General features: G+C 37.6%; 1 protein-coding gene and 1 long non-coding RNA gene across 2 annotated transcripts in view; one reads left to right on the top strand and one right to left on the bottom strand.

The window, feature by feature from the left end:
• The window catches only part of LOC110401704, an 89667-nt gene extending 88524 nt beyond the window's left edge, over positions 1-1143 (bottom strand). Inside the window, exons 1-2 of the long non-coding RNA XR_002440546.1 lie at positions 1013-1143; positions 160-361 (exon numbers count right to left, since the gene is read on the bottom strand). This is a non-coding gene — a long non-coding RNA (uncharacterized LOC110401704). The remainder of the gene's footprint in view (positions 1-159; positions 362-1012) is intronic.
• Positions 9252-25635, top strand: part of BEGAIN (brain enriched guanylate kinase associated) — a 69432-nt gene continuing 53048 nt past the window's right edge. Inside the window, exons 1-2 of the mRNA XM_021403370.1 lie at positions 9252-9469; positions 15574-15640. Of these exons, the coding sequence (XP_021259045.1) occupies positions 9252-9469; positions 15574-15640 (285 nt within the window). The remainder of the gene's footprint in view (positions 9470-15573; positions 15641-25635) is intronic.

Genomic DNA, 25635 nt, shown 5'->3' with positions numbered 1-25635 from the left:
TTTGTTACAGCAAAAAGTATTTGCTGGAGTCATCTCTTTCTCCTGCTTTTCTGATACTTTCATAGCTTGCAAATCTATGTAACTCATCATTTCCTCTATCCAAACATTTTATGCAAACCAATTGGCCTCTGGAAAAAAAAGAGAAATAGTGGCACTTACCAAAATGAACCTACTTCCATAGTCATGTCAAGAGCAGTGTCTGGTCAGCAAGAAGTGTGAGGATCCCTTCAGCTGTGGGAATGGTCAGATTGGCAACGTCTCTGCTATCTTAGGTGAATGCTGATGGAAATTTGCCATGCCAGAATATAACTTCTGTCTCTCTCATCTTCATATGCTGGCTTCATTTCAGATGAATAGTGATCTAACACAAGGCAATGTTTAGACAATATATATAATCTGCAGTAAGGCATGAACATTAGTAGAATCCTGCATTCACAAGAGAAAACAAACATATTCTTTCTACCACCAGAAAACAACTAGAAAACACGTATACTTATTTGAATTGTATGGGCTTTTCTGTCTCTTGCAAACTCTTTTTTTTTCCTCACCAGTTCACCCTTTCATTATCCAGCACCAAGGATCATTTACCCAACACAACAGTTTGTGTGCAAAAGCCACTGACTCTAAGAATCCAAAGTTGAAATCAGTCAGTTCTCACAGGCTTTATAAGGCAGCCTGGAAGAAGACAAAGATCATAACTATTTCTGTTATATCTATTGTATCACTGTGCTTTAGTCACCTTTGAATTTAGGCACAAGTCTCCCTCTCTTCACTGCACCACATTCATTTTTTATATTCTGCAAGTCTGACCACACTCTGGTCTTTACACTTGCAATGGTCTCATAATCAAAACTGGCCATCTTGTTAATAGGAAATGGAAAGATTCCAGATCCAAATCAAGTTAACAGATGTATTAAATCAGTTCTCTGAGAGGTAGCTCAGCTACTCAGTCTCCTCACATTGAAGAACAGTGCTAGGCAATCCCAATCTTAAATTCACGTTCTTTCCTCACCATTCCTCAGTGCTGTTCACAATAACATGCTCCTTGGATGCAGGTCTGGTTTCTCACTGCTCATTTTCATTTGCCCTTTAGAGTTTTCATCACGCTGGGGGAATGGCAATTGCCTGCTGAGGAAGCTTCCTTTAAAATAATCAAAACACCTTTAATGTCTATTTCTGAAAGCTGTAATTTTATTCATGGCGTCTCTATTCAATACCTTCAGAGCCTTAGGTTATGGATAGTAACTTTAAATAAAGGACAATTTGCATGACTTTATTATGAGAATATATAAAAAATCTAACAATGTGCCATTGACAATAATGGCATTCACTTAAGATAACTCAGTGCTGACAGCTGGCCCTCTAAGGGTTTTCTAAATATCAACATGTAACTGAATTTTCATAACTTAATCACTTCATATTACAATTAATACTGAATGCTCCTGTTAGATACATATGTCTGTGGGCTTCATATAATTGATATAGAAGTCACCTGTTCTGCAATGAGACTGTCAAATTGATATAACCAAAATGAAGATCCATTTTAAGAAAAATGACTCTTTTCTACCTCTTACGTATAAGTCTAGCACAGTTTAGACACACATACCATATAACATCTTTTGTCAGGTCTGAGTTGTAAATTGTGTGTGCTGTTGAGCAGGCAGGTACTCACATCCTAAATTTTTAAAAAAGCTACCTTCCAAAATCCAGCAATACTACATCAGCTCTCCAGATACTGTAAATGAACTGTCATGCTAAGCATCTGTCCCATAGTACTTCGGACTTCAACTGGTAAACATCATTTTTTTCTCTCTACTTTCCCTTCAAAGTGTTTTTTTTAAGTTTCTGATAAACTATCCCCTCTTCTCCAGTTTACTTTCTTTCTGGGACCTAAGAAAAGTACTGTTACTTGTTTTACATGTTCATCAGTCATCTGGAAAATATCTGAGCTCCACATTTGCATCACCCACACATTTGTTCTGAAACATATGTACAGGCCTTCCTTCTCACAATCCAAACACAGCTTCAGATTATTTATTTTGAAAATGGGTGTTGGAAGGAATGTTCAAATGGTTTAATACATGCAAAAAACTCTAAGAGCTATCTATATATGTGTATCTGTATGCACATAAGAAGGCAAGATCTGCCTGCAGTCTGACACACGAAGAGTTCATCCTCTGAACTTTCAAATATTTAATGAACTACTTTGGAAGTAGTGGTGGGTGTACAGCAGTGGAAATTAAAAAAAAAAAAAACAGAAAAACCTACATGACAGACTTCCGTGTAAATCTGCAAAAACTAGGTGAGCTGAACAAAGTATATGTACACCTGAATTTATAGGAAAATACCTTTTGTAGAACCTAAATACGCATTGGCTGATGTATTTGTCAGGGTCCAAATGAAGGTGCTGAACTAAAAGCACCAGAGAGTTGCAATTTGTGGACTGAGCTCTTAAATCAAGGAGTATCAACATAATCTGTAACCCCAAGAAAATGAATTTCAAGTCTATATCTGGATTCTCAGGAGAAGAACTATCTGGATTTAGACTTTGTGATCTGAATCCATCCCTCTAATCAGATGGAGCAAAAGCCAAGTTAACCACAAAAAGACAGCAGACGAGGAAGATTGCTTTGACATTCTTCTTTCAAATTTGTGACCCTGAGCATGTCACACATAATCAAAGCTTGATTAACATAGAAATCCTATTACTGCTTCATTAAATATTTTTCATTCATCTAGAAAACAATGGAAAAATGCTTGGACTTGATTTCCCATCTACAAATGTAAAAAACATTGCTGGGGACACAGATTCAATAGCACAAAAATCCCAGAGCTATTCTTCCTAGGCCACTAAGCCTAAGCTTTCCGTGCCTCTTTTGCAGCATGCCCAGCCTGGGCAGCATGCAGACCTGGTGTGACCCATGACCAGTAGCAGACCTGTGCTGGAAGGAAGAATTCTGGGCAATCCAGACCACAAGACATGGATTGGCTATGCAGCCCAGCTCCAGTCAGTAGGAACAGAGTGGCATGGAGGATATGCTGGCATCTCTACTAGCTGTGAACGTCTGCAGAGCTCTCTGCCCCAGTCTTGTTCCTCCCTAGCCACTTTGGGAAGAAATCCCCCAGGGTCCTGCCCAGCTAACTGTCCTCATCTCTTTACTGATAGAATTATAGTATTGTTTGAGTTGGAAGAGACCTTTAAAGGTCATACAGTCCAGCTCTCCTGAAATGAACAGGGACACCTACAGCTCAAACAGGTGCTCAGAGCCTGGCTCAGCCTGACCTTGAATGTCTGCAAGGTATATAGACTCATATCAGACTTGTATACAAACTCTATTCAAAGATCAGAAATGAAAAAACGGGGACGTGACTGTTGGTTCTCCTTGAGCCAAAGAGGGCATCCCTTCTCATAATTCCCCTGAAGCCTCATGTTATTGAGAAAGCATTTCCACAAGAATGAGTGCACAAACCTGTGCCCAAGCTTTCTGGCTGCCCACCACATCACTGTTCTTGAGTTTCTTCAGTTGTGTAAATCAGCACAGCACAGCTGGGCTCAGAGACAGCCCTTGGACCCTTCCCAGTACCTTGTCTCTCCTGTTATATAGATCCCTTCAGAGGAAGCACCTAAGTAGGACTGATCAATTCTGATGTTCCCTAAATAAAAAAAAATGCATAAAATAAAAAAGAGAAAGAAAGAAAAGATGCTTTTTGCAATCCTTTTCAAGAATATATTCTTAAAGTTTTGGTCAGTGCTCAGAAATTTCTGATCCTATGAAGTCCTTTTTTAGAATGTGACACATCACTGACATGAAATAGATGTGATAAACACTTTTAAAGTGTTTAGTCGCCTTCTTTTGTGGGCCTCCATGCAATCTGAGCAGATAAGAAAAGAAATACTATTACCTCACTTCATACACAGAGTACTGAGTCAGGAAGAGGGGGAGTTATCTGACAAGATGTGGTTATCTATGTCTGAGCTCCTTGACTACATTCCCTTTGTAATTAATGGAAAGGAATGGGTACTTCCAGATTTGCGTCACCTCCTCTAAAAGTAGGATTCTAAAATAGGTCAGATTACTCTCATCCTGATAGTGTCTGTTCAGTACTACAAACTGAAAACAGGAGCCACAGCTGAATAGAAGCATTAACATTTGCTTCAGGTCAGGACCATATTGCCTTAGCTCACTTGTCCAATATAACACCAGCCATGTGTTGAAGGTAATGTACAAGACTCAGAGTCCCAAAACCCAGAGGGTAAGAGTGCAGGTTCCTTGTTTTTTTCAGAATATTTTGCATTGGCCACTACTTTGTTCACATTTTGCACTATTTCACTGCTTATTTCTATCCTAACATTGTTAACTAAATTTTGTTTTAGCCACTACTAGAGATGTGTGAAGGAATGTCATCCATTCATTCAGGGAGAATTTCAATATTTGAAAATATGATTCTGCACCACTTTAAAACAACATTGCAGAACTATCTGCAAGGCAAAACCCTGAGATGGCAGGAAACATGAAAGTGCTGCCAACGTACATTGACTTTTGAGGTGGAAACCTGCTATTTCCAGGACACTTTAACAATGGGGCAGGCCCACAAACGTCAGCTCTCATGAACAGTCCAGGGACCACCATCTTTGTAATTTGTCTGAGGGTAAAAAGCTAGAGAAATCTTCTGGCCTCCACACAGCTAATCAGCCCCAACTTTACACATCATCGGGCCATTTGCCAGGCAGATGAGCTGGCAGGAGATCAGACAGGTACAATGAAAATCTATTTGTTTCCAACTACACCTTTCTCAGAATAGAACTGTTACCACATGGCATCTTGACTTGGACTGAAAAGCTCTGGTGAAATAAGCACAGCTCATCTGGACAGCACTGCAGATGAATACCAACCAACTGCAAGCTGAGATAAGCACGTTTTCTGCCACCATTGGGCTGTGCAGTTGTCCTAGCGCCCAGCTTGAAGTAGAGGCTGGGGGGGAACTTCTAGGAAAAAAAATATTTGTTTTGAGCACTCACCATCTTCTGTGGACAAAAAAAAAAAGAAGAAAAAAAAAAAGGAAGGAAGGTGAGAGGTGACATCAGGGATACAAGGACCTTTTTTCTTTTACTCTTGATCAAATTGGGATGGTAAATTCTTCACATCAGCAAAGTACTTGTATTTTGATGGTACTTGAACTTGCCTGTATAGCCCTTCCATCTTTCTTATGTAGAACAGACCCCTTTTCCCTAAATGTAGTCTGAGTAGCACTACCTCCCAGATGATAAGATTTCCCTTGTGTAGCTGCTGAGGACCAGATCCAGCAATCACATTAAACAGTGTCTTTCTGTAGGAGCTCTACCCAAGGGAAGAAGGCTTCAAATTCCCTTTCAGGCAACAGTTTCAGAACTCAAACCTGGCAATTTTATGATGTCTCTGGACAGAAATCTCTTTACCAATATATGTTTTCTTATCTATTTTATATTTTTTTCATAAGAATAGCTTTTATGATAATAACCATAGCTAATTGTTGAAAATATTTCTTTGGAAAGCCTGATGACCCATTTTTGATAACCTTTTAAGTGGCCTCTGTCAAGAGGTTTACTTTCACCATTCAAGTACAATATTTAATATCGTACTTACTGTCCTTGTTTACAGAGAAATACTTTAATGAAGTAAAATGGACAATGACTTGCAAACCTTTTGTTGAAACAGGAATAGATCTTTAGAGATCATTAGAAGAAACAGGAAACCATTCATACGAAGAGTCCTACTGTACAGGAATTTGGAACGTGTCCTGTAATTCCTTACTCAACAGCCTGAGTTTCAGTAAATCCATGGAATATAGGATCAGAGTTCCCTAAGATGTAGCACCACATTTCCATGGTCTATTCTCCGTTCTCCCAGTTGTATTTTTCTGATTACTTTCTTACTTTTTAACTAAGGAACATATATGCAAATATTTATGTAAAATGTTTTCTGAATATATATAAACGTATTTCCTGAATATACAGGCATTCTTTGTTATATCTATAATTAAAAAAATAAGGGCTGACTAGCCACAGAAAATAACTGCTAATTAAAACATATTGATTTACCAGCATCAAAAAAAATGTGCAGTGAACTTTTCTAATGAACTCTTATATGACAAAGAGAATCAAAATAAAGCAAGTATGTGGATTATGTTGTTTTGGAGGAACAAGAAAATGCTAAGTGATTAACTTATTAATCCATATTTTGACTTCTTAATTTTTCCCTCTTTTCAAGCCTGTCTAAATTATCACTACAAAAATTTACAGTGGTACACAACAAAATTAAGTACTGATTGTGAAAAGCCCAGTCTTCTAGAACAGGAAAGTAAGCAACACAGCACGAGGAAGGGTGATTCAGGCATTGCATTATTTGATAACACTGGAAGCTAACAGTGAGGGGGAAGGATAAGACATTCAGAGAAAGTGTGTTTCATAACGAATGGGGGAAAAAAAGAAAAAAAACTCATGAAATAGCTTAGATTTGTATAAAATAAAAATTGAGACTATGACTCTGATTCTTCTATTAGAGATGCTAAATTTGTAACATTGTATGTTCTTCCTCCTTCTACGTTACTCAGCGACTTTTTATAAGGGCAGGTAGTGACAGGACAAGGGGAAATGGTTTTAAAATGGAAGAGGGTAGATTTAGACTAGATATTAGGAAGAAATTCTTTACTGTGAGAGTGGTGAGACACTGGAACAGGTTGCCCAGAGAGGCTGTCAGTGCCCCCTCCCTGGAAGCATTCAAGGCCAGGCTGGCTGGAGTTGTTATCAACATGGTCTAGAGGGAGGTGTCCCTGCCTATAGCAAGTTAAATATCTTTTCAGAACTTGCTTGGTTCAAGAAGGCTATAAAGGAAATAAATGTTTAAAAACTTCCCCAATTTGGGGGGTTTCTTCCTTTTTTCTTCTCTTTCTATTTCTTTCTTTTCATTCTATGAAACTGGCTATAAGTTTCAGCAGTACATGAACGCATTATGAGAAGAGTACATCTATATAGACTGTTTCCTTAGTTCATTAGAACATACTTGATTGTTACTGACTTAAATATACTCCTGGTATCCTGTTTACACCCTCTATACACCCAAAGGTCAAACTCTGCCAGTGGCAAAAACTCCCTACTACAGCAGGATGTTGTAGCTATCCCTGCTCTTGCTTAACTTGCATTAATTGCCTTTACTCAACATAAAGCAGCACTCTTCACATTGAAAACCATAACCTGAGAAGCTCCTGTTCTCTTTTTGTACACATCTTAGTCAGTAGATTTTTACAGAAGCAAAAGACTTGAGATTAAATCTCTTTTCACTCTAGTTTTCATAAAATCCCAGAATGATGGAGGTGGGAAAGGACCTCAGGATCCATCCTGCCCAACCTCTTCTCAAGCAGGGACACCCAGACCAGGATACTCAGGAGCATGCCCAAGCAGCTTTTGAATATCTCTGAGGAGAGAACCCCACCATAATCTGATACCATAACTCACACTTCATAGAAAATCCAAGTTGCCAAGTTACAGAAAGGCAAACTGACTACTCTTTTAATATGAGCAGAAAAAAAGCAGGAACAACAGGTCAGAAGAAGAGCAAGTGAAAAGTGGTGTGATGTGGCAACCACATGAATGAAGATATACAGAAATGAGCAACGTGGTTTCAGATTCTTATTTCCCAGATAACAAGGCAATTATATTCACCAAGTGAAATACAAAAATTAAGTGGCTGAAATTAACTGAAGCTGCATTAAATGTCTGAATTACAATACATTATTTTAGAAGAAAATAACTGCAAGTGGTAATCTAAATATGACCGTAACCACGCAACATCTGTCATTGAAATAGTGCACTGTGCTGGCAAAATATTAGACTGTTTCCTAGGCATAGGATGCATGGATCATATAAGCATCAATTGGAAAGCTTTTGTTTTAACTTACTGGAGATCCTATAGCAGGTGGCAAAGGAGAAGACCATCCCACTGAAGCCAGCTCAGATAAGTATTCCTTGAAGAATGGCACGATGTTCCAATCACTCATCTGATTAAAGATGCAAAATATTAGTTCATTGGTACTGATGGCAGTACTGACTTGACATCAAAGGGAATACAGACGTGCCATTCTTTTATGAGGAATTATTTTTATCACGTTTAGAAAAAACTAAGGCAATTCACAACACATCATGTGTTAGCCCTTTTATCTCTAGGTGGTGGAAAACTACAGTTCTGTGGTGCCTCAGAGGTCCCGCCCAAAGCTGAGAGATCAGCTCAGTATTAGCAGAGGTAGCAGTATCTGAAACAAGGGAAAATCACCTCTAGGTATACCAGCTCCAGCTGGAGCCCCATCTTCCTGTTCACTTGGAAAATGCACTAGAAGATTGAGGAACTTACACACCAGGTACACTAGGATGAAAGAGCTCCATCATGCAGATAAGAATTGAGGTGAGAGAGGACTGGCTCACTTGAAAACACACAGCTGGGGAAAATATCAGCAGGATCATCACTGCAAATTCAGGTGCATGGTTTGGGCAGATGGCATTTTGACTTTCACAATAGAAGTTGTGCTTTTATCTCCTGACTCTAGACTATCTTAAACTGTCTCTAAAATACAAAGAAAAAGTTAAAAACCTCTGTGAAAAAAATCTCTGCTTTCTCAAGGAGTGTAAAAGAAGCTAGCTTACAAGCAGGACATATATTCTTTCTTAGTGAAAGTACTGTGAAAAATTGGAGGTCACACTTGTGAATAGGAAGGATTTATTCGCAAATAGGCAGGAAAATGGAGAAACATAGTAATAATTGATTATTAGGACTACAATTCTAGTGATGAAATTCTAAATGTAGCATCATTAGCAGCTCAGTGGGGTTAGGGAGCAGACTGAACAAAAGGAGACAAAGTCTTCTTTCTCTAGAAAATATGTTATAACCTGGCCTATTGGCAAGGAAATAGTTTTGCATAGTTTATTTAGATTGATTGCCCTATAAATATGTGCTACTTCACTCAATATATTTTAGGGTAACTCTAAATGAAAACTCCTGTGTGAATCCAAACTCTAGACTGTGTTTTGTCTTTAATGAGGGTTCTTCCACAAAATGTTCCACTGTGGCTAATGAGATATTAACAATGAATGCACTAGGACAGATGGGAAGACAGTCAGCTGTCTAAATCAGAAGATCTTCAAAGTGCAGTAAACAAATTATTACGCACAATTCTCTGGCTCAGTGCCATCACATACTGTAGAGAATTGGTCAGAGTGCATCATGAAAAGCTTTTCAGGAGCAGCTAAATTCTACAGCTGTGGTCTTTGTTTTTCTAGTACTTTGCAAGAACAGAAGGGGGAATTACGAAAACGTCTATCATACACTACCCATAAACTGGAAATGCTTGAAACGGAATTTGATTCTACACGTCAGTATCTTGAAATAGAATTGAGACGTGCTCAGGAGGAACTTGAGAAAGTAACTGAAAAACTGAGAAGGTTAGTAACTAACTTTTTGAAATAAGCAGATTTGAGGAATTTACAAGAGGCTGTATTAAAGACATACATAAGTAAAAATGTAAACGTATATTCTCAAATACTATTTCTTGAATTGTGTTTTCATGCTGAATATATATATTTCAAATATATGCATATGTATTACACACCACATTTGAAATTATGTGTATATCATGCATAACATGTTTTGTATTGAAAGTAAATACACAAATAGAAACATACATATAGGTAGATATATGATATTTTTAATGTGTAATCATGTGTTGGTTAGTACTTTGTTGAATTAATGTATGAAGGTATCATAAATATATAAACATATACCTCATATATATATACAGAAAATATTTTAATCCTGTTTTTAATTCTCCTTTGTATGATCCTACAATTAATGAATTTGGCTGCAAATTTTCAGTTGTTACTCTCCACTGTATTGATAGAAGAAAAGAGTATTTGGCACAAAGCTGAAGCTAAGATCAATGTAAACAATATTATGACATTCCACGTCATGCTGTAGCAAACCATTCAGTTTTCAGTCACAGATAGAATGGAGTGATACTGAAAACCTATTAAACTTATGAAGCTGCGGTACAATGCTATTGCAAATCAAGGGCCCAGTTAATGTTAATGAGAATTTATCACAAGCATGCACTCCTGACATTTCTGGTACTGATTAAAATGGTCTGTAATCTGGGCATTAAACTTAGCAGTGATTCTTAGTATCAATTTTTTCATTTTTTTTACAACAGATTGGAGCATACAATTATCCATTTATGTAGGAATGTATCTGCATTTGTTGTGAAGACTTTGCTAAAAAGTATGTGAATAATTGAACTATTTCATTTAATTCACTGTATGAGTTAAAACAAAATTCAGAACAAATCGTTCCAGGGCTATACCCAAAGAAATTTTTTCCATTCTTTGCAGAAGGCAAAAACCAAACCACAACAAAGCCAAAAAAAAAAAAAAAAACAACCCCACAAAAAAAAACTGAGTCAACCAAACAATTCCATGCAAATTTAAAAAATAATTAGGCTGTAAGATCTCAAATTAAGAAATTTCCTACTGTGTTCTTACGACTTAGATTCTTCCCTATCTCGGAGGCTTCTTAAAACAGGACCAAAATGAGGAGGTTTATTATAGGAGTCATGACTGTGAAATCTGCACTTATCTATCAAGACCACTGTAGAGGCTTTCCATATTATTTTCTCGCCATCAGTATTTTTTTTCCATCATTTTATTTAGAAAATAACATTGCTCTTGATGTAGCTTTGTTCTACTGTATTACAGCTCTAAGGGCAGGGAACATTGGTAACCTTTTCTCCCAAAACATTATTTCAGGCACAGCTGTCATAAATCCTGAATGATACATATCTGAAGGACTGACCATCCCACTTTTGTTAAAAGAAAGGGACAAAATACAGTCTTTCTTAAGTAAGAAACCTGATATCAGCTTCACCAGACACTGACAGTTTAGGTACTCCTCACAAATCAGGCCAGATAGTCATTTTGCTCATGGCAAAATCTAGCCATGAGTTCCCAAACATCAGATTAGCGGAACTGACTTTCCTGTACTCTGACTGAACATTGTACCATATTATGAAGAAAATTTATATTAAAAAATTATGATTCAGCCAGGTGAAGACATTGGAGGCCCAAAATATTTTACGAGGCGAGCTTTAAAGATGTTTCTATGGAGAATAGCAAGGCTTATGACAAGTTAAACAAATAGATTTCCCAGCCCAGAAAAGGAAAATGTTGGAAATAAAACTGTCATCAAAAGCATGTCAGCACTATGTCACCAGTGTCAGAAAACCAGCCTGAGAAAAACAAGGAACCAGAATTAGTTTCAATATGTTTCTTGCTTTATTCACTGTGCAGGGAGAGAAATTCAGCCCCTACTAATAAATAAGCCCTGTGTAAGATGATCCCACTTGCATACTAGAGAACATTTCAGTTATTAAACTTCCATTACCACTGAGCACAGAATTTTTCTGAGAAGCTGAACAGCCATGCTTCCTATTCCTTTTGAAAACTTTTGCTCTCTTAATTTGTCCAGAATTAACTGCTTCTGCTGGGCCTTCCCCTCTCTAACCTAAGCAGGAAGGTCATTTATTTGGCCCCGTGGTCAAGTTTTTTGACCTCCATTTTTTCTTTTTTGACCCAGTGGGAGCAGCACTGAGCGTGTTTCAAAATATTAACTGTAAAGTATAGCTATGGCTTTGAAAAGTGACTGAAAAGACTTTGGGGACTTCATATGCCTCACAGTGATCCCCCTATCTAGTGTGAACAGCATGGCTTTTTAAAGTTAATATTTTAATAATATTCAAATATTAATATGTGAACTCAAACCTTTCTCCTAAGGTCACATTGGTTTTCCTGCTGGAGACTGCACCCTAGGAACCAGCTGTTCAAGGTCTTCCTAGCATTTATCAGGGAGCAGAGTTATTTTAAGACACAAGAATAAACACATGCAAGCATATTTTTAGTGCTGAGATTAGCCCCCACACTTAATTGTTTCACCAAAAGGTCAACACATCACGGGCTAAAGGGGTTTTCAGATCAGAAACCCTGTAACTGTGTTAGCTTCAGAATAAACAGAGGAAAAAAATATTTTGTTTCTGTAAGAAAACCAGTGTGACTTGTGTTAACAGAAAAAGATTTTTGAACAGGGTTACTATTTTAAGTCACTTTTCAAAGCTAAGTTGAACTCAGGGTGAAATTCTCTTATTTGCAGAAGGCCAACCCATGCCTGTGTCTTACTTCAGATATATTTCAAAGCCACGTGAAGGCTCTGAAATAGAGACTTTGCAGATTTTCTCTTTAGTGATGACAATTAGTCTTTGAGAAAAATGTGTTGTCTGCTTGTTTAGAGTTCTGATACATAGCATTCAGTGTGGTCAGAATACTTCTCATTAGAGTCTAATTTAATGAGGAATCTAAACATGTATTTCTTGCATGCACATGTATGTACATGGGTATTACATAATTCTATGAATTGAACAACAAAAAGCCATCAAAAGCCATAAAAATGATAATAATTTATCAATTCACTTGCAAAGATTTTCTCCTTAAACTGATTTCAAAGGTAGTGAAGATGACCTGCTTTTTGATTTATTTATTTACAAAGAATCCAAATTTATGTCACAAAAATGTTTCATACTTCACGAGGCTCAGACTATCTAGGTGTATTTTCTTTTCTACACACCTGGATAAGTTACCATTTGCTCATCTAATCATTTCAAATTTGAATAATTTTCCCTTCTCCTTTATTTCATAGTGATTGCCACGTTCTTCTTTTATCCCTTTAACACTTTCTTTCATTTGTATCTGGGTCCATTTCTCCCTGTTCCATCCACATTTGCTGCCACTTCTTTTGGAGCAGTGGATTTAAATCTGGGTTTTGTTTGTATATCTGCATGTGAATGTGCTTACGTATGTGTGCACATTTATGTTTATTTTGACTGCCTTTGCAAACCGTTCTCAATAGAAATACTTTTTGAAGCTCAGCTTCCTACGTACTGTGTATTTTTGGTTTAGATTTATTATTTGGATTTGATTTGCTGGGAGGTAATCAGTTTTTTCAGTGCAAAATCTGGGTCTGTGGAATACTTTCTGCTAAACATACAACGCGGGAAAAATTGATGGACAAAGACAAGATACAAGCTGAGAAACATATTGTGATAAGCTATTGCAAAAATCCTCTACCATCTACTTCATGGAAGCACTGCCATTTGAAAGCCATTATATTAGCAGTAACTGATCTTCCAGTGATCCATACTAAGAGAAAAATAGTGTCTATAGAAGCTGAGGACTAAAACCACTGATGCATTGCCAATATAATAAGACAAATATCTAGGTTATCCAGCAGCAATTGCTGTTAGTTTTGCTCATGTTCTTAAAGATACGGGAAAGGAACCTTCAATATGTACCTTGAGCTCTCCACAGACCTCTGTTCTGCAGAACAGACTCAGGTACAGAGAAATTGAGCTAGAAAAGCCCTGAAACAATATTTTGTTTTGCACTTCTCCTTCCTTCATAAATTTATGCAGATACTTTTGAACCTGTGCAAACTTTTGTGAAAAACTGCAGATCGCAACAGACAAGACAGTAGGGCACCTCTGGTATCAGCCAGCAGGCCTTATTTTTGTAAATCCTTGCTTCCCACACCACTCCATGCAGCCTTCTCAACACACATAACAGTGCTGAGTAACTGTCTGCAGTCATAGCCAGCTTAAGCATCCTCACTTCCCTAGTTTATCAAAATTATTTTAACCCTCTCCTTTGCTGTGAAAAGATGGGTACCCTGAGATTTCTCTCTGCTGCGTTGATTTTGGCTAAAGAGCTATGAACATCTCAAGTATACCTGAAGCTCCACAAATAAATGAGGCTTAGTAGCAAATACCACATCTAGTAGGAACATGGAAAATGCAGAGAGCCGTGAACTTCAGTCAATCCTTTAAGTCACCTGGACATTTACAGAACGGCACTGTGAGAACCAGTGAGGAAGGACCAAGTCATCAGCTAGTACCAGTCTCAAAAATTTCTAGCCCATTTGGTTACCACCTTTGCAAACACCATTGACAACCTACTCCCCGTACAGAGTGGAAATCTTCCCTGTTTAACAGCTCTGTAAAACACACATAATGCCAACATTTTCCTTAGGCTCACAATATATATTTGGAACAGCTGCCCTGACCCTCTGTACTCTGGGGAACTTCATCCTTGGGGATGTCATTCCTTACGCCTTCAGAGTATCTGTCCTCAGCACAGAGCTCTCCTCTTAGAGCTGTGTGGCAGATGTTGTGGTGTAACTGAGAGCCCTTTGTGAGGTATCACCAGCCCCTGGTCTGTCCCCAAATAGAGAATTTGATTTATGTAACTGGAGAGAAAATCTCCATGGCTACAGAAGCATGGAGCGACCTGAGCTGTCACTACAAGGAAGGGGTGTGTTGGACCCCTCCATTCATCGCTATGGCATGGGTTGAGTGCAGGTCTCAGTTCTGGCTTCGGCATCTATCCCTAAACACAAAATAAATCAAAAAGAATTCTTTAATCCTAATCCCTTCCTGACCACAGTGGAAACTACATCCAGGCTCAGACTTCTCAGATGTAATACAAATTAATTCAACAGAAAGTTACTTCATCTGAGTTCACTCTTACACAATGCCAAAAGTAAACTTGTCACTGAAAATACATTGTCCTACTGACCAAAGATTCTCACTGCAAACATTTAGATGTATTCAGACAAACTTTTCACAGCTAATCTTCCAACATTTGCTTTGCCTTTCTTATACACCCTTTTGAGGTGATATCCCCTCCTTAACCTCTGTGAAGAGAAAGGCACAGCTACCACTGAAATAGGGATGCTTTTACCACACGCTAAGCAGCTTCCTCACTGCAATACCGAGGTTACGTTCCATGGAACATAAAGAAATACAGAATGAAACTTTTCTTTGGTGTATTGCTCTGGAATAAGCAGGGAAGACTCATTTTCTAAGTCAGTTCCTCAATTCTAATAAAAATAAACACTTTTTCAGGCTGAGATATCTAAATTTATTTGCTGAAGACAGAGAATGTATTGCTGAGTTTCAAGGACGTACGATTCCTTGAACTTCTGTCAAAAGGAGAGTATTCCCTTCTAAGTCATTTACTTCTACTGCAGTCATTAGGTTTCTGCTGCAATTCTCCACATTAAGAGAGTCTGGTAAATCTCTTTCTGTAGTGCCTAAGTGTAAAGCTCAAGCCTCCTCCTTGACATATTATTTGTGAGCATGATGCACAGCTACAATCCTTTTGTGCAAGTTCTCATGCTGCGAAGCATGTCTGCACATAAGCACAGAACAGCAAACACATTTTCACTTCCTGACGGAGTTTGCTGCTAAATATAGTAAACAAATATGACATAGAAGTTTGCTTAGGAAGTAGGTGGTAATTGCATTTCAAAGAAAACCACTGACTGGCAACAGAAGTGGTAAGAAAATAGATTTCAAGTAGTGCAAGCCAAGGTTTTGTACTGATGTGAAAATTACAGGTAAAAATAACACAAAAAAAATACATTCAATTACATGATATCATCTTTGTTTTAGGATACAAAACAATTACCTAGCCTTACAAAGAATTAATCAGGATCTGGAAGATAAACTTTACAGAATGGTAAGTTATCATAAGTGAACTTTTTTTTTGATATTAAATGCACTTTTATGGTTCTTAAGTCCTATGATAAACATATTTGCTCCAAGTGCAGTATGCTTGAAAAAGACATATGAGTTTATCATTATAATGATCTAAAGCCCAAGCTGTGTAAAATGGCATATCTCCATTAATTTATATAAAGATTGCATTGGCTGATGATCTGACAGTAAATTGTAGCTTTAAGATAATTCTCACTAATTTAGTTAATGACTTCATGGGTTTAAAATATTTACATTTTCATTAAGTAACAAATTTAAATAGAGTAACCTAAGGTTTTCTCATGCTTTTTAGATACTTTCACTAAACTTTTATTGATTAATTTAATAGAGCTTGAATACCGTGACTTTTGCACACTGTCTTAACTGTAAATCTCAGCATACCAGTTTATGATCTGCAAGTATTTGCAACCACATTGTCAAAGTCACTGTCACAGGTCAATTAGTAACTGAGTAAGGAAATCACTGCACCACTTAATGTCTCCATCTATGACAAATATTAGAAGACACAGCACCACTCGTTCAAAGAGTTTTGAAGATGTTAAAAAGAAATGGCAACATCCCTAGTGTGCCGGCTCACTGCTAATGCCACTGGGACATCATCCTCACTGCTAGGAAAAAAGTTAGATAGAAATGTAAGGGTAATGTTTAAAGAGGAAAAAAAAAAAACACAACTATTTTGATCTACAAAAGATCTTCAGGTCATATGCACAGCCTGCACTTCCTCCTCTCCCAGATCAGCATGACTGGTCATTCCCTGATCTCCTCCCTGCCTGGCCCCATACTCAGCAAGTCCCAAGCAAGCACAGTGCACACACTGGACAAATGTCCAGGCAGAGGCCTGACATATCACTGTAAGGATGCCAGGATAAGCCAACATTTTGCATAGGTCTCATAAATAACATTTCCATGGGTGAGCTGCTTAGAGTGAAGGACATGGTATTTTTTTCTTTGAAAATAAATAGGAACTATGGAAACATACTCAAGGGACATGATCCTTTACAAAGAAACTGGATACCAATTTTTGAAAATGACTTTGTTCTTATCTCATGACTCCATTTAAACAGATGACAATGAATGAAGTACTGATGCATTTTTAACTGGCTAGAAACAGGGCAAAGTTACAGCTGGGTTACAGCTGATATTTGTTTATACGCAAGCATAAAACACATTTGATCTCATGGTGTTGTTTTTTTCTCCATTTTTCCTTTGTTACATTCTTTTCCCTTTTATCTAAATCACTTCAGGATTTTATCTTCATCTTTAGCCTAATATTTATGACATACATGCTACAAAACAGAAATAACGGTGAGGCATTCTGAATGGTAAAAGAAATTCAAAATACAGATCTATAAAAAAAAGGACTCCAGAAAACCCATGCTTTTTCAGCAAGTATTTCAGATCAAAGCAAAGAATTTTTAAACTGTTGCTTCAGCATCCTCTTAAAACACAGAGCAAAGATTTCAGAGCATAACTCAGAAAGAAGGAAGGCTGCATCCATGGAGCACTGTACCTTTTTTTATCCCACTAATATGACAATCATTGAAGGCAGCTTCAGAGACTCGAAGAAGATCAACCAGGCTTTGTACACCACTTAAATCCAGACTGATTTGCCTTCTGAAACACTGAAACTGGAGAACAAATCAAAACCAACCAAAAAAAAAAAAAATCAGAAATTCAATTAAAAAAATAAAAGATGAGGAAAATAGTGACTTACTGAAAAACAAAAAGTACCAAATCATCTGATTTTCAGAACACTTCAAAAAACTCAGTAGTTCATAGAAAGCTGGATTAAATAACAGCTGGTCTGCTTAGACAACAGTTTATGGTGGACTGGGCTCTTGGATACCTTTCTCTCCCTTTCCTGTTTAGGAGGAACAGCTGTGTTTATTTTCTTGGTCTTATTTATTCAGTTTGCCATTCTAAAATCAAAAGCCTTTGATTTCTCTACCTTTATCCAAATATATAAGATACACGTTTACCTTCTCCCTCTCTCTCCTTCCCTTTCTCTCTATTCTCACATGTATGCATGTGTATGCATACATACATACACATTCTGATTCTTACACAAATTTTGACCATTTAATGTGTCCAAAAGTATCAAGGAGGGAAACGATGTTCTCCCAGCTCTCCCTTCCTGGGGTGACCTGGGCTGCCCCCAGGAGAACCTTTCTCCCTGCCTTTGCAGGCTACCCATAACACTCCCTTCTCCAGTGAGCTGCCACAGCCCATCACAACTTATCTGGGACTTCACTCTGGTCTCCTTCTTCTATTGACTTTTGTGTATCCTGAATGTTAAAGGCTTCTGGTATTGGTATAAAGGATGTAAAAAATAATCATTAATTCATTAGCAGTCACAGGAAAGAAGTGGCAGTTATTTTCCTTCTAGGCTCTGCTTCCTTTTGAGTGCTAACCTATAAAATATTTAAAACTATTTGAAAGCTCACACCTGATCACAGCAAATGATATCCAACTGAAACCTCTCTTACATCAGAACTCCAAATAAAAATATAAACCAGAGTGCCTGTGATGGCTAAGGACTGAAACCTGAAATCAGTGGAGAGTTTTGTATATTAAAGTGGACAAGATTAAATACATGACACTGTAGCAGCAGATGAAGTACAGAGCTAAGATCCTGCTGTCATTACTTAAATAAATTTCTGTTCCTTCCATAGCTGTGGTCTTCAAGCAGAAAAGATTTGTTTGCTCCTTTAAGCACCGGTGAAGCAAGGGAATATGCAAACTGTCTTCTTAAATAATTAAGCCTTATAACTATTTTTTTTTTCCATTAAGCTGTGGGAAAGGACTAAGCAGAGTCCTTAAATTTTTTACTATGAGTCCATCATGGGGCTATTGAATGAACGAACATTTTTTCTTGTTGTTACCAGTTGTGTTTTTCTGTTGTTACCAGTGTACTTCACTTGCATTGACACTGGTCTGAGCTTCCTAGCCACAGTCCTGCTGTTCACAAACAGCAGTTGCAAGCTGATTATGGAAGTCTTCCCAACCACTTGTTAATAAATTTATCATCTCAATTCAATGGTATTTTGCATATGATCCTCACTTATTTTAGAAAGTTTCTGAAGCTTTAAGGCTTTCTGTTGCAGCTAGTTCTGCATTTTCCTTTATAGACATAAAACAGATTATTAATAGTATCTATATTTGGGAAGAACTGACAGATACCCAGTAATAGCTCTTAATAAATCTGAATGATAATGAAAATTGTACTGATTTCTCTCCTGCATTTTAAATTTTCCTGAAAATCTGATTTCATACCTTATCCCTCAGAAAGTCTCTAAAGTATCTATTTTGTAACTAGAAAGTAAGCTTGGCATTGTCTGTGGTATAAGCTCACTTCTCATGCAAAGTCCTTTAAGAAGGCAGAATTTAAGCTCCTGTTTCATCTAAAACTCATGCCATCTACATCTCTTATAAATACACACAGATAGCACTGGAGATGGAAGGCGGCAGTCCTGTGAGAAGGGGCAGAGCCCTTTGCTGACCTGGGAGCTAGCTGATAAATCAGCGCACATGCTTTGTAAACCATTACTCCTGTGCTCCTTGGCCTGCCAGTCCACCTGTCAGAAGTCTGCCACCAAACCGAAACCTTGACATTTTGCTTCAAAGACCATCAGTGGGTTCTCCCCCAGCCTGTTGGGTTTGGCTGATGTTTTTAAGGAAAAAAAAAAAGCCTTGATTCATCTTTCAGTGCTGGTTCAGGACCTCTCTGCACTGTAGGCAGGACTGAGTGGTGTCAGACATCAGGAACATGATGAGACTCCTCTGTTTAGCTGTGTGGGAGCTGCTGGGCACCAGCTCCACCAGCCTCAGCCACCAGGACATCAGTTCCTCCCTGTGCAAAGCCAGCATTCTCCCTCTGTAACACAGTGCATTATGTATTTTATCATCTGCCAAGATGAAAACTGCAGCAACATATTAACGCCTGGTTTTTCATTTACATTAAGGCAGGCTGGGAGGCGTGACTCAGCCATAAAATTGGAAGAAATTATTATATAGACTAGCAGAACAGAGGGGTTTGTGTTAAGGCCTATCAGGACTGAAATGCTATATTATCTGAGCACTGCACTGATTTTCATCCTGTTTCTTCCTCTGCCTATGATTTAGAGGAGGTCTAAGGTGTGCAGCAAATACTTTGTGCTCTATTTCATTAACAATTATTTATCCAACTCTTGAAAAACTGGGCATTTCCATTCTGCTGGCTATAATGTATACCCAAACATCTCCAGCTGTGGAAATCCACATATGAATTAACTAAGAGCTGTGCAATTTTCAGATGTGCTCAGAAGATTTGTGTCATGGGATTGTCATTTTAAAAGAAATGTATTCTTGGATTTCCAGGCCAGGAAGGTAGAGAATATGGACTGGTGTGAGGATTTTAATGAACAAATCCAGTCAGGCATTAAAATCACCTGGCTATCAGGGTGAGCTCAGCCTCAGAATTTAAGATCACCACTAGACTGCATCTGAGTGCTCCATGAAATCTATTGGTTACCTTCCAAAATGGTTCAAATCAAAACTGAAAGACAAGAACGAGGGATGACCTAAATATACTTAAAAGGATTTGCATCCCAAAGACAAAAAAAGTTTAGAGTCAGCTCAACCTGACAGGCTCATTTGCTCATATTCAGTAAAGACAGCTGTGAATTTCAAGAGAAATTTATATTAGTTAGTTATCTGAGGCAGAATCCAGAGAAAGTCTATGCCTTGTGGACTAAAGCAAATGCAAAACATTTCTAAGGAAGGAAATGACCATGCACAGCACAGAAACATATAATTATAAAAATAGTGGTTAAAAAATGCATTTCTAAGAGGCTTTTAGGTTTCATCTTTATATGCTTACAGACACTTTATATTAAAGATCTTTTCCACCTCTGACTGATTCTTTTTACACTAATTTTCCAGGTAAGAAAATGTAGTGCCAAAGAGGATATAAAACTAATCTTTTAAAATCCCACACTAACTCCTGTAGCACCTACACAGGCTCCAACTAAGTAGATCCATCAGTTTTGTAGCCCTGCATAAGTGGGGAGGCACAACACTGCTTCACACAAGAACAGCAGTGCTTTCTTCCGTTCTTTCTTATTCTCTCTCTGAACGGAAATTCACTTCCTTAGAGGAAGTCTAGCCTCATCCTAGTTTATGTAGACTTTTCCAGAGCCACGGAGTTATTCTTCTTCTCTATCTTTCCCTCTTAGAAGGGCTTCTTCTACAAGTACCAGCAACCTTGGGAAGTCATAAAGTGACAAAGAACACTCCTCATCTCCAGTCTCTTCTCTGTTGAATGATGATAGAGCTCCATAGCTCTTCATTTCTCATCCTTCCATTTGCACAGTTCTCTGCAAGTTCAACACAAGGAAAAGGAAAGAGAACAAATAAGCCTGAAAAGGTTCTGTATGCCAGGCTCTCCACATCTCAAAGTCTTTCACAAAAGCAGCAACGAATGCAGGACACAAGGCACAGAAGAGTGAAAGGTCTTGGCCAAAGTCATCAGCAAGTAAAATTGCTCAGCAAAAAGCTAATTTCAGAATAACTCCCAGGTCTTCTCTATCCAAATCTGATGTCTACAAGAAGGATCAAAACACGTCTTAGGTTCTCCTCAATCTAATTTCAGATACCAGTTACTCATACCCCGTTCACAACTTAAATAGAAAGTAGCAAAGACAGAGTTTAGCGGAGTATTGTTTGTTTTCAAAACAACAAACAAACAAAAATAAAACAAATGAAGATATTTACTTAAGAAGGATATTGGCCCATTTAGTCCAGATCCACGTAGGAGGTTTCTGTCATCTGCTTCCATAACCTAGTTTATTTCTAAATAAAGTAAATTACCTTTTGGAAATAGTATAGTAGCTACAGAACTCAAGAACGTGTCATGTTGAATGTACAGGTGGGAATGTGGAATTAACTCAGATAAGAAGATAATGATGTTTTTCAAGAGAAAATGAAAAGAAGGAGGGAGGAAGTCTGATTTATATATTGCCTTGTTCTATTTGGATCCCTCATGCTCACAGAACAGTACTTTGAGCATGTAGGATAATTAACACTGTGGGACCTTCTATAAATTTTGTTATCATACCTGGCTCTGTCTCCAACAGAGTCCTCTTTGCTCATTAGAGATGTAAGCTTAGTTTTTCTGCAGAAATACACATCTCTTCTTTCAATCTACTTTCACTAACACAGCACCGTAAGGTACTATTACATTTGCCTCATTTCTCGTCCCACCAACCGTAACTTATTTAGCATTTTATTATCCAAGTCTTGTCCTAGCAAGACTTGCCACCAATATGATATATGGGAGACACACAGAGAGACTACAAGCATGAGTTGTCAGCTCCATCTGAACTGTTAGCAGAAAGAGCCCATAGTGGGAAGCTGAGTAGTCAGCTTAGAAAGGCTCATAAACAGATGGGTGTATTTTCTTCAAGCATAACTGCAATGTTGGAAAAGATGACAGCAAGTAAAACCTCACCTCTGTCTTCCAAGAAGTTGGCCACATTATCAGCAGGGTCAGGCAATAAGCTGATTGTGTTTGATTGTAACCAGCTGACCTGAGCACCATTGGTTCCCTAAAGAACTGCTGCTCCATCAGCAGATCCAACAGCTATAAATAGAAAAGGACCTTTTTTACCATACTGTCTGGAGCAAAGTCCTGATCAAATGAAAAAGATGCAGTGGGATGTCAGGGCTACAGGGTACAGATGTGATTCTCTTAACTTGCGCAGAGACTCTCACTTTGCAGAGTAATTGTAAAACAGCTGCCACTGAGCAGCCCACTGGTTCATGTTTAGGGAAGCAATCAGCAAGTGCAGCATAGATCCATATTTTATGCTTATCTAAGCAGAACCCAGGCAGAGAATGACATGACCCTTCCCCAGACAAGGTTTGTTTACATTCATTACATTCATCATTAGATAAACAAAGTATCCTTGTTTATAATGACTTTTCTGTTCATATTTCCACTCCAAATTACCTGTATAAGAAGCAACAAGTGCCTTTACCCTGAGCTCAAGTTAGACATGGAGCATTCATTGAACTGAAAGCCTCAGGACAGATTACATGATGATCTCTAGTTATAGAGGTAGATACAAGCAGTTCTGTTAATGAAGTGTAGGTCAATCCCATTTCAAAGAAGGAGCAAATCTATACAGCTGTCAATGGTAAGTGGTATAACTAGCGTACCCTGCTCAGAATGGCTATATTACTATCAACTTCAGGCAATACATGCTTGCCCCATGAAGAAATGTTATAGACTAACATTATACCTTTTTATAGTGGGAAGATAAATATTCATCCTGCATATATTCTACAAATAACTTGCAAGGAAAATGCCTTTGCTTCAGATGCAGCACTTTGACAACACTACTCTAGCCACATTTATTTCTGTGATATGTTATTAATTATACACTAGTGTCTGTTGAGTTATGTTCTTTTCTTTTACTGCTACGGAATTATACTTCAAGATTGTGACATGGGGTAGTCAAGGAAACGAATCTTTATAAGACCTTCCCTAGTACAAGGTTGAATATAACATTAAGAGCAAATCATTCTTCAAGTGAAATGTCACATATTGTGAGATCTAGATCCTCAAACTACTATAGCCCCACGAAGTTGTCTTTAATAATAATATTCTCTTTGGAAATCAAGAAGAGAAATCAGATTCTGCCACAGGTCATTTTTTAATCAGCATCCAGTGATGTTTATTAAAAAAAACATAAATTCTACAGCTTAACTCTGATGGACAAATTAAGTCAGGTCAGTAATTTAGACTTTTAATATTACCTTATTTATCAGGGAAAAAAAAAAAAAAAAGATGCTTCTTCATTCCATAGCTCTATTTTGCAGAATAAACTATTTAAGTTGTTTTGGACACAGAAGATGCACTGCTAACACATAGTTCATCTTTATTTATCATAAAATGAAGAAACTGACTACCTTTAACATCCCACTATGAATTCCAGTGCTGTATTTTTATTCTGTTAAAAGATCCAAAGCAATCAAAAAAAAAAAAAGTTCAAAAACTAAACATCTGTATGCCTAAACTCCACCCTTCTATGGCAACTCTTTTGGTAGAAAGTGGTTTGTCTCACATGACAGGCACTTTCCTAACAAATTCCTTTCTTGCTTATTCTTTTCCTTAGTATGTCTTCCTGAAATCCATTTCCAGCTTTAAAGACCTTTTTCCCCCCTTACTGAAGTAAGGATTTTTTTATCCTTTATGTCCTGAAATCTCCTTAGTCCTGGGCTTGCACTCTGGGAACGCATGACATAGCATACACAAGCACATCAAAGTTCCCAAATAAATATTTCCTCATTATTCTCTTCTCTCAACTCATAACTATGTCTTGGCTTTGGTTTATGTATCTTCTCTCTGAGAGCCTTGTTTAATTCTGCTTTATCATACAAATTAGTAATGAACAAGTAAAAGCAAGTGAACATCCGTAAACAATGTGACTCTCTCCTTCTCCGTAAAGGCATTTGAGAGTCTGAAATAGCTTGGTGGCCACGATTACGAAGTTTCACTATCTTCTGTATAAATCTGATGAATTTTCTTAAAACTATTTCTGTCCTAGACATATTTTTCAGCCTTGCTGCCACTCTACCCTTATTAATCATTGTAAGAGATATGTATGGAAAAATATATCCTTTTATTTTGGGAAATGATTAATATTCCAAACATTCATGATATGACTACAGATATTTTCAGTGGGCTTAAATTAACTAAATTCATACGTTTGACTATTTTTCCCCAGTGCACCATACTATAATCTGGCATGAGAAGGACTAGAAAAGACTTGATTTAATTATATGTTCTGTCTGAGCAAATACAATCCAATTAAAGAAGATGTGATTATTAAATCTAAAATACATTAGCATGCATCCATCAATCAGATGCTTGAGCTTTAAATTAATAAATAGTTCTTATACAGTTACCCAACCACTAGAAAGAGAATCAGAATTAAAACCTCTAATAACATTAGCCCAAGTCAATCAATGCATGATTTAAAGTATAATTTACTGAATGGATTTTGTGCACCAGTTGTAGTAAGTTCAATGAAGTTTGTTCCAGCCTTGGGTGATGTCAAAGTAACTGATTCTGTTTTGCCACAAAAAGTGGTCTTCTCTGTTTCCATACATTGACCAATACATTTTGCTGCATTTATGTCAAAAATACCTAACACTTTAAAGTTTCTTTCAAACTTTCTACCATATTCAAATATTTTAGCAATTTTTTTCCTCCGAATTTCCGCTGAGAACACCGTTATTAAAGAATGCAGTGCATGCATATATTAAAACCTTTGATTTCTATATAAGATGCCAGGAAAACAGATTAAAGGTCATTAGAGATGTCTAAGCTATCAAGCTAAAATAGATTTTATTCCTTCTATTAGGGAATGACTGTTCAATGCCCAATTCAAGATACTAATGAGAGGTGTCTCAAAGAGGTATATGGTGTTGTCTGACCTCCAAAAATATCCTAGTAAGGCAATGTGGAGTTCAAAATATGACCATGTCAACCTGCTGCCCTAAGATAGCCATATGTAAAGCCTCTCCAGTACCTGCTCTGCTCCGCTGAGAATTTTCATACTGTTTACATTAATGTATCTCAGTGTTGCCAGTTAGAGTGATGTAGGAGCTCGGTAAATATAACATCAAGGTGAGAAAATTAATTTGAACAAGACTCATTTTTCCTTCACGACTCACAAAATTGGCTTTATCTGCTGCAGTGAGATTTTGATAAACCCTCACTGTATGGTCTTGCCCAGCTTTCCATTGCTCAGCTTCCAGGAATTTGTCTTCTGGGTAAATAACCAGAGATGAAAAATAAAGAGTGACATATTCCACAAAGAAGAGGAATTATAGGCCAGAAGTCTTTTTGGAAGATAGTGCTGATGGAGCATGGATCTGCCTGCTTCTTCAGATGTTTCACATACAAATACT

The sequence above is a fragment of the Numida meleagris genome, chromosome 6 (assembly GCF_002078875.1).
Source record: "Numida meleagris isolate 19003 breed g44 Domestic line chromosome 6, NumMel1.0, whole genome shotgun sequence".
NCBI classification, from domain to species: domain Eukaryota; kingdom Metazoa; phylum Chordata; class Aves; order Galliformes; family Numididae; genus Numida; species Numida meleagris.
The sequence above is the reverse complement of the archived record's forward strand: the minus strand, read 5'-3'. Positions and strand labels throughout refer to the sequence as shown.